The sequence below is a fragment of the Pipra filicauda genome, unplaced genomic scaffold, assembly GCF_003945595.2.
Source record: "Pipra filicauda isolate LSUMZ 115617 unplaced genomic scaffold, ASM394559v2 scaffold57_size4234018_pilon, whole genome shotgun sequence".
Taxonomy (NCBI): Eukaryota; Metazoa; Chordata; class Aves; order Passeriformes; family Pipridae; genus Pipra; species Pipra filicauda.
The window spans coordinates 505,310-515,790 of NW_024104731.1; the positions used below are offsets into that span (position 1 = coordinate 505,310).

Here is a 10,481-nt window from a genome sequence, read left to right on the forward strand (position 1 = left end):
TTTATACTACACACACGCGCAGGCTGCAGAGGAAGCTCTGAGCGCTAAGTTCCTCAGCGCTCTTTGCCTGCAGTCCTGCAAAGCGTTGCAGCAACTCAGGGAGCCAAGCCAGACTCCGAAGGGGAAGGTGCTGAGGGACAGGCTCTTAAACGTAATTTTAAACTCTTCTTGTTTTATTGCCACCACCCCCCGCCTCCCAAATTCCGTGTCCAGCAACCCGAACGTGCTCCGCGGCAACACCGACACCGCCGGTCCCTGGTCCCTGCTCCCCGCCCGGCGGAAGCAGCGCTGCGGACCGAACGCTTCCGCCCGGGCGCGGGGCGGAGCCGGCGCTGTCCGCCGGCGCTTCCCGACATGGCGGAGTATTCCTGCGTTAAATCCACTAAGCTCGTCCTTAAAGGGTCGAAAGAGAAGAGGTGAGGAGCGGGCCGCCTGCCGCGCCGCCCTTCCCCGGGGCCAGCGGCTGCCGCAGCGCGGGTCAGGGAGCCCGGGGCTCCCCGCACTGCCCGCCGTGCTGCCCCGCACGCCCCTTCCCGACCCCCGGCGGCGGGAACCCCTCGGCTCCCGGCCGGGACAGGGGGTCGGGCCCTGGGCTCTCGGCTGCGGTCAGGGCCTGGGCGGGAGGCCGTGAGAGAGAGGGGTGAAAGTGCCGGGCCGGAGGCTCGTTCTCATTTCTTTGCATCTCTCCTTGCAGCAAGAAAAAGCACAAGGAGAAGAAAAGGAAAAGGGAGGAGGATGCAGCAGAGCAGCTTGATATTGTTGGTGAGCAATATTCCGGGAGTTACGTGACAGAATAGAAGCTGTAGGGGATATAGCAGAAGCTAAAGAGATTGTTATAGGACTTTGTAAACTAAGTGTAGTTCCTATAGAGATTTATAACTATTTCTCACAACATGTTATTTGTATATTGGGATCTTTCTAGACTCCAAATGGAACTTCTGATGCCAATGGGATGGATTTTCCACTTTTTTTTTTTTTTTAGCTAAATATATTCTTAGATAATCCGAAAGTGCTTATCAGATTGAATATCTCCTCCAGTACCACCACCCCCCAGTGGTATTTGCTGCAGGAGGAGAGACTTTTAAGCACTGTAATGCAGTTACTTATTGAGTTAAATTGAAACTGAAGACACAAACATTAACCAGTAATAAAATGTAACTACTCATAACTACTTTTTCGTAAAATAGAATGATCAAAGTGTGTACAGTCATGAACAATAACTTTACAGTGTTGCCTCTTGGCACTGTTATGTTCTTGATTGATGACAGTTCACTTCAAAAACAAAAACAGCTAGAAAGAACCACAAAATCGTGAGAGATACAGAGGTGTTTTGTAGCACAGTGCACGTTACAGGATAAAGATAATTTTTTTATTATGTGTATATAAGCATAAGATAAAGTAGGGCAGGGGGAAGTCATCCTTGTTCCTGTGTTAAAAACAAATTATGAGAAAATGGGCTCTTGTGTCTTACATTAGAAGAATGATACAGATATTCTGTACTCTTTAGTTTAGCCAGATTTCGAAAAAGTGGGAGAAATTTGGAAAATTCATACATTGATCTGTGATCCCTGACTATGTAGGACAAGACAAATAGTTCTGTGTATTGTATAAAGACAGGAAAAGGTTATTTCTGCTCATGGCAGATTAACTTGACAAATTTATCATGTGGAAAAAAGACACCATATTCAGATTGAATAATTGAAAGTACTTATTATCTTAATCAGGTAGGAAATATTTTTAAGACAATATACAAGGAGAAAATTTTACTGTTCAAAAAAATATAAAAGTCATAATTCTGAGTCATGCTCATGGCTAGGATTACCTTTAACTTTGGTAGGATTCTGTGGGACTCAAATGTTCAAACACAGATTGGCTTGAACAACTGAAGTCTCAGGATTACAGCTCACATGAAGTAATTTAAGAGCAAGATGAAATAGCGTATTTGCTTCTGTTTTGCTGGAGTACTTAATAATGATTGGATATGACCCCAAAACTGCAGGAGACTGATCAAGAGGGGGGAAAAAGGTGTTTCTTTGCAAGGTGTTTCTTTGCTGTGTCATCTGAATAAATCAACTTGCTCTATAGAGTAACAGAAAAAAGTGATAAAGCACAGGAGCTTGTAACTAGGGATGACAGGGTAGGGATAAGAGCAGGACTTTCTGATGCAGCAGCAACCCCATTCACCATTAAACTGGCTCTGGACTATAAAATAGTGCACACAGATCTCAAGATAGCAAATCGAAATTTTATCTTTAGAATTTCAAATTCTTCAGAGAAGACACATATATATCATCTCTTGAACTGCTGTAATCAGAAGTTGGGATTACTTGGTTAATAAACTGTCATGGTTTTGTATTACAGGAAATTGGTGGGCTATCAGTAATTTTGGTGAAATTACAGGAACTATAGCTATAGAAATGGATAAAGGAGCTTACATCCACGCCCTTGACAATGGCTTGTTTACACTTGGAGCACCACATAAAGGTTTGTTCCAGAAAATTTGAAAATAAGCAGTTTGAACAATGAAATGCCTAAAAGCTTAAAACTAGCATCACTTAAAGGCAAGCAGTTTTACAGCTAAAAGCAGTTTACTACAAATGCAGTAGTTATAGATGAAGCATGCAGATGACTTAAACCTAATGACTACCAATCAGTTTCACTCATCTAGTTTCTCCATGGTTTATGTGTATAATAAATTGAACTGCATTGGAGATGATTACCTGTTAAAGGCCATACCACTTGCTGGATAAAAAGCAGTATAATTTTTATTAAATCCTATAAAATCTTTATGGCATCATTTGAAGAGTGAAATTCAAGGCAGATGAGTTTTAAGGCTTATTGCTGCATCTTCTCTCAATATGCTTGTTTTGTCACTGCACAAGAGAGCTACTGATGTGCTGGGATAATTAGCTTGTTCTTTGAATTTGAGAGCCATCACTCAGGCACAGACTATTCCAGAACCCTGACAGTGTGTATGTTTCACCTCCAGGATGAGATCAAACCAGTGATGGCAATATTCTCTCATTTTGGTTTTGAGGGATGGAGAGGCTAGTAGCTTTTAGGATACTGAGCTGAGTTACAATAGCTTGAACCATAATGCATTTTGTTAAGAAAAAAGTAACATTACAAGGAAGTTAAGGTTTTCAAAGCCGCCAGGAGAATTATAAAACATTCTCAACTGCAAATTTCTTTATGCAAGGATCATCTTTATTTTATGTCTTGTTTTAAGCACTCTAAATACATGAACATAAATGAGCACCTGCATTGCTTTTTTAACTGTGAATTCTCAAAAAAGGAGAATTTTAAAGAATAGTATTTAGCAATGGTCAATGTTTGAAATTGCAGTATTAATAGGCTAAAATATTTTATGTTTAATACTTCATACTTAACTAATGGAAAATGCATTCCTCAGATGACGAAGGCCCTAGTCCTCCTGAGCAGTTTACAGCAGTAAAGTTGTCTGATACAAGGTAATTCCTTTAGCAGTGTTTCAAGTTTTGTTTGATAACTGTCTTTGTTTTCTGTGTGAATACATGTTTTAATACTCTCTTTAAATACATTGTCTAATAATAAATGTGTTTGTGGTAACTTGGATGTTGGGAATTGCATAAATTAAAAACATTGTTTATTTTTTCCTGCACTTTCTCTTTGAGGATTGCTCTGAAATCTGGTTATGGCAAATATCTTGGTATAAATTCAGATGGACTCGTTGTTGGACGTTCCGATGCAATAGGATCAAGAGAGCAATGGGAACCTGTCTTCCAAGATGTAAGCTATTTGGAAAAGTTCATTTGACATTCCCAGTGTTTGACTGTATTTTGAATTAATCTATGCTGATACTTTTTGACTGTGAAGTAAAACCATTTGGCAGTCTCTTTCATATTGTAACTTTTAATATTATGTTTTCCCAACTGCAGTGCATTTCCTATAATGGGAAGTTCTTAAAATATTTCAAGTTACTGCTTTTTGGCAGCTATAAGCATCTTAAGAATGGAGAAGCCAGCAAGTCTTCTGGCTAGCTATTGAAGTACCCATACATAACAGAATAAAACACATTTACAGAGATTTTTGATGTATTGTAGAGGATAAATGTTATGAATCAAGGATTATGTACAATCTCATTATTCTAACAATGTGGGATGTTATTTCTGCAGAAGAAAATGGCATTACTAGCAGCAAATAGCCGTTTTATTAGATGTAATGAAGAGGGAGATATAGAAGCCAAAAGCAAAACTGCAGGGGAAGAAGAAATGATAAAGGTAATCACTAACTTCTACCATTAATACAGGATTGGGAGGGATATTCAAACAAGCAGGTGTCTCTGTGCCACAATTTACTGTTAATACAGTTATAATTGCTTTCTGTAAGCTGTCAAGTGATTTGGCCACAAGAAAGGTAAATGAGCACCAAGGCTGCATAAATTCTCAGTACTTCCAGTAGAGATAGGAAGATATTCTACCACTCCAGAAGGGCAAGATGTTAAAGGGCAAGACAGTCTATGTGATATTCCGTGTAGTTCTAATTAGCTTAGTATGGAAGAGATGAATTATGACTGAATCAGGGACAGAGAAGGATTTATCAGAGTGATGCAGAAGGGGAGATCTTTTAGGAAAATCTAAAAAGACTATCTTGACTTTATCCGAACATGGAAAATATATGTGTCTCTCCACACAGAGGTAGGTGTCTACTAGTCAGAGCAATAATATTTTTAGATCAATCTCTGAATTGTCTGTGCCAAAACTAAGAACTGTAATGGTGCTCCTTTGAGATGAAGGCAATTATGTCTCACAGTAGTATTAAGGATTACACTTAATATTCCCCATATTTCAGGCAGCTCTTGCTTTGATTGCAGTAGTCTCTAGTTAACCAGTTAGAAAGCTGTGAACTTGAAAAGTCACTGTGGCTCATTCTGTCATGAAGGATATGTTGTCATCTTTAACCTGTAGCTTACAATTTCATAATATAGGTGTTTTTTGTTTTGGTTGTTTTGGGTTTTTTTCTCAATTACTAGATTCGTACTTGTGCTGAAAGAGAAGCTAAGAAGAAAGATGAAGTTCCACAAGAAGACAAAGGAAACGTTAAACAGTGTGAAATCAATTATGTGTACGTACTTTAGAGCTGGTAACAGGCTCAAGTACCTTTTTTCACTTCTCCTTGGGGCTATCTTTGGTGAAAGGGCCAAACTCCCACCCAGCCTTTCACTTGCTCTTTCCTCAGCAGGACAAGGGAAGAAAATAGGAGGAGAAAGCTCATGGGTTGAGATAAAGACAGGGAGATCATGTAGCAGATGCTGTCACAGGCAACAGACCCAACAGTGAAAAATTACTTAAATTTGTTGCCTGCTAAATGGATTTTGGTACTAATAAAGACAAAATTTAAAAATACCACCTTTTCTTCCCCATCTCCCAAGCTTACCCTCACTCCAGATTCCTCTACCTGCTCCCCAAAGCAGGATGGGGTATGAGTCAATACACACTGGTTTCTTTCAGCCACTCCTTTCCTCTCTCACTTTTCCCCTGTTCTGTCATGGTCTTATCCATGAGTTGAAAGGTAATATCTGCTCCAGTGCCTGAAGCATCTCCTCCCTCTTTTTCTCTGTCCTTGATGTTCACACTGCCATTTTCCAATTCTGGGCTTTTTTCTGTTCTCCCCTGCCTGTGTGGCATTTTGCCCTTTCTTAAATACACTTTCATAGAGGCGCCACCAGCTTTGCTGATGGGACTTGGCTGTGTCCTGTAGTGGGTGTGTTGTAGAGCCAGCTCTGTACAGCACAGGGCAGCTCCTGGCCTTTTCTCACAGAGAAAACTCCCTGCAGCTCCCCCCACTGTCAGCACCTTGCGACCTACATCCAATACACTTTTGTTCCCTGATTTCTTATGCTAGTAGTTGAAGACGGGGCTCTTTAGAATTCCTGACCACACAGGGGCTCGTTCCTATTTAGACTGCCAAAACAAAAAATAAAACCTGAATAGTTTTCACCTACAGGAGCCTTAGTGCAACCGTAGTACTGAGATGGTTTGCTGAATTTTATTAGGCCAGTTGTCTGCTGCATAATAGAAACTAAGACTCTTATCACTGTTGTTTTGTTGAAACACAAAATTTTAGACATTTTCCTTTTTATTTTTTTCTCCCCTTTACAGAAAGAAATTCCAAAGTTTTCAAGACAAAAAACTTAAAATAAGCAAAGAAGATACAAAAGCTCTTAGAAAAGCCAGGAAAGAAGGCACTTTTCATGAAATGCTGCTTGACAGGTACTTCAAAATACAAGAAATATCGTACTGATTAAAAAAACTACTGGGAGATGGAATTACAGTAAACCTGGGGGACAAAAGAGGGCTAGATTCCAGGCGGGTTGTTGAGCATTTCTTCTGTGGTGAGTGTTGTGCCTGAATTCTGGGGTTGCTTTTTTTTTTTATTATTTTTTTTTTAATCTGAATTTTCACTTCTTTAGCTGAAGTTAGCAGGTTTGGACTGTAAATTAATTCAGGTTGTTCAATGTGTTTACTGCAGAGTTATTGAGGGATTAATCTTTTTAATCCTAAAAATTAAGCTAATTTTTAACATTTTTCAATACCCCAGAACATTTTGGAGAGACAGAAGTTGCATTTTAAAGAGAAATAGCGTTTATTAGGACTATCATTGTGTTATCTGGTGGGAATATTTTTTTTTCTCCCTGAGCTGAGGCTTTAGAAACTGTCTTGAATTTTTAAAGCCTTTTGTACCAGTATATGGTATAAATATTTGCATTAATTCAGTGGGCAGAATGCAGAAAACTATTTCTGATAATTGCAGGTGATGTGAGAACACTCCTGGGCTATTATTAATGTTTTGAGACAGCTAAAACACTCAGGTGTAATTGTATTTGGTCTTAATCTAAATCTTCTTTCATTCATTCTTTTCATATAGGAGAGCAAAAGTGAAAGCGGATAGATACTGCAAGTGACATCCAGCTGGTCCATTTTCTTCTGCATCTTTGACAGGGTCAAATTGAAAACAAGAGTAAAATATTTTATAATTTTTTTATTTAAGTAATTGTTAAGTATCTTCAGAATTGTATTAAAATTTTCTCACATATTGATAACCCAGTTATAAAATCTTATTAACTGTATCACTTGTGCATATTTGACTTGTATTAAGGGAATGACTTCAAGAAAAATTAAAGGTATATCAATTACCAATGGCAAACTGTTTGCCATATACCTTAAGCCCTGGGAGACAGACTACACTGATTTAGTCCAGAGAGAAAGTTCCCTGGCTTTTAGTGATCTTGCCCTCAAATAAAAATCAACACCTCATTAATGGGTGAGCCATGTAGGCATAGCTTTTTACCAATAGCAGAAAGGGTCAAGTACATGAACTGATTGTATATGTAGCTTAGGGGCTTTTCAGTTGCTGTGTGTGTCCGTATGCTCTGTGACTTAATGTAAAGAAGAGGGCTATGTTGTCTTTTCCACACTGTGTAAAGGCCATATTTTGAGTTCCTGTACTGTTGGTAAAGATACACTGCACATGCTCAGGGTCTGACAGAGGTGTGAGTGCTGAATTTATGGGGAGAAGGCTAAGAGCTAGAAATAAATAGATGATTGTTGGCAAATGTTCCTGGCCAGTCTGAGGAATTCTTGGATGAAAATGCAGCATAGCTGTGAGCTGTTCTATCAGAGAAAAAAAAAAAAAACAAAACCATAATTAATTTTTCTCCAGAGCTCCTTAGTTTGGCTTAGGACTGGGGATTAGGGCTCATTAACTAGTTCTTGTTGTAGGTACCACGCTACATGTCCCTCCCCAGAAATGTAAGTAACCTGATGTACAACCATTACAACATCATGGACGTGGAAGTGGCCTAGTGCCAAAACTACTCCCAGAAACACTGAGCAAGAGGCAGCACTGCAAGGAGCAGGCTGCAGGCCAGAATGACCTTATTGGACAGTTCATTGCAGGTGTCATTGATCCACAGTCACTGTGAATCTTAAATACATCTGAAGTGAATGTTGATGGTTGAAGTAGATTGATATTACAGCATCTGTTTTTCTTTCAAGAATCTACTGTTTGAATAAAAACTTGTCTGGTAGAACTCAGAAAGATGATTACTTCAAATGTGGATGCATCTGGAAGCAGAAATCTATGCTGGTGAGAAGAATTCTGAAAGGAGTACTCAGCAGCTGAATAAGAGCCTGAGGATTACCCCTGTAAATGGAAAATTCCCTTCATTTTAGTGTAAATAGGAGATGCAAGGTGCAGGTGCTCTAAGTGCTAGTAAAGAAGAAACAGAACTGAGAGGCATCTTTGTTATAGGGCTAGGAATAAGTGAAGCAAAAAGAAATGGCAGAGCAAATGAAATGAGACTGCCTCAAGTAGAGGAGGAAGTACTAGAATTGGCGAGGGACTGGCAGCCTTGCAGGGAATAAGGATATTATAGTAGCAATGGGGTTGCCTTCTGTGTTGGGACTAATGATATACTAGATTCTAGCTAAAACATGTTCTGAGATACACAGAAACAGTGATATGGGAAATTCACTGGAAATCTGATCCCAGGAAAATGAAATCAAAGGTATGACACAACAGTGAAGATCCGTATATTTAACTGATGCTATATCCCATTGGGATATTTTCCCATTGGAGATATTCATGGAGTCATCTTGGAGATGTGTCCTGGCAGTACTGTTAGCACAAGGAGCTTTAATTTAACTAAAACAGAAAAGGGGAAGTAATTTGTGCAGCCTCTGCTTCTGGAGGAAGGAAGAGATCTGGAGAGTGGTAATACAGTACTGGATAGGTGAGTATGAGAAAGCAGAAGGTGGACATAAATTCTAGGTATGAGTGACACCAGGTGTCTTAGTACAGTTAGCGAGTTAACTGCATATCTTAAGAAGCTTTTTTCTTCTGACTTAGACTTTTGAAAACAGCCAGAAGAAACCTAGGCAACAAAATCGAGGGCCTAAAGTTTTGGAGTGGACCCTGGAGACAAGACATTCTGATAGGAATACAGCAGAATATCCATAGTCAGAGAAACATGGCTACTGAAGATGCTGACTATTTCTTAAACTGAGAGTTTCTTTAGCAGTGGAAGAACTAAACCAGAAGCACAAAGAGGCTTCAAAATGTACTAAAGATGATAAAGCATCTAGACAAAGGTAGTAAAATCCCTAAAAGCTGTCTACTCCAGAAGTAAAAGATGAGCAAAAGGGGCTGCAGATGTTTAGAAAATAACAGGACCAACTTAATCACACTTTTTCTACCATAGTCCATAATAGTATATTCAGATATCTGCAAGTAAATACAGGATTTTTGTCTTATATGTACTTGTTTTCAACTGAAAATATTTTCCAGATCCTATAGAAACTGCCTGATTTCCTATTTTTGAAAGAGCACTCCTGTGAAAATCTCAAGGTTTATCCTGTTATGCTGTAATTTTCCTTGTTTTCTAAATCCACAGATTGGTTCTCTATCTTCTTTTACCAGTGCTTAATGCTTTTCTGCTTTGGTCTCTAAAGCTCTGTGCAATTTCCCAGCTTATGCTCTGAGCTGGCTCCTTCCTACCCACTTGCATTCCCTCCCTTCACCCAAGGCTTTCCCACATTACATTTATTTTATCCTTCCTGTTTCTTAATTTCTGCAGTTCCTTGCAGCTTTCCAAACAACCTTCTGCCAAGGACTTCCCTTCTTTTTCTTGACACCCCCCGTTTGTTTTGTAAGACAGTTAATTGCACAGGCAATTAAGTCATGATATTAAAGACTGTATCACTTTTCTTCTGTGTGTGCCTAAGAACACATGACACATCTTGGTCACTACATAAAGCACATGACACAAGCTAAAACACAAGGCATCCCAGAAGGTTTTGAGTATTTTGTCATAGTGCTTCCCACAACTGTTGCTAACGTATATGATCATTAAATGTTTATTTGCTCACACTAAAATGATCCCTTTTAGTGTAAGTTATTTGAAGTATGCACTTTATTTGGCTGCTGACTTGTACTTGATATTACAACAAATATTACAATAACCTGATCTAATGGGTGGTATCCTTGCCCAGGGCAGGGAAGGTGTAACTAGATGATCTTTAAGGTCCCTTCCAACCCAAACCATTCTACGATTCTATGAAATAGATACCATTTATGTATAGTAACGAACAAATAGCACGCAAGGTGCTTATGGCTGGATACATCTCATGTCCTGTATTTCTCATTAGTCTGCCCCGTTGCCTGTTTCCTGCACTCCTAAGCAGGCAAGATAGAGAGAAGTCTTCCTAAAGAAGGCGCCTGCCTGGCATCTCCTTAGCACGAAGCCTGCCTAAAATCTTCCCAAGGACACAGAGTAATTAAAAATCCCAGCATTTACGAAGTGAAAACTGGTGCCACGGGTTTGCTCTCAGTGTTTCCAAAGAGACGCGATTTTATTTCGGATTTCCCTGTACGGAGCTTCCCCCTTGTGGAAGTGCGGCTGAAAATGGGCTCCGCTGCTGTATTATAAATGGAGAGGCGGC

General features: G+C 39.6%; 1 protein-coding gene across 1 annotated transcript; it reads left to right on the top strand.

Annotated features, from left to right (window-relative positions):
• The first annotated feature begins 318 nt into the window (after window positions 1–318).
• FRG1 (FSHD region gene 1) lies at window positions 319–9,915 on the top strand. Its single transcript, XM_027735402.2, has 9 exons — window positions 319–416; window positions 695–762; window positions 2,362–2,484; window positions 3,413–3,470; window positions 3,654–3,768; window positions 4,155–4,259; window positions 5,012–5,103; window positions 6,141–6,251; window positions 6,907–9,915. Exons 1-9 carry the CDS (start codon window positions 355–357, stop codon window positions 6,941–6,943), a joined length of 771 nt encoding a protein of 256 aa, XP_027591203.1. The 5' UTR covers window positions 319–354; the 3' UTR covers window positions 6,944–9,915.
• The last annotated feature ends 566 nt before the right edge of the window (window positions 9,916–10,481 follow it).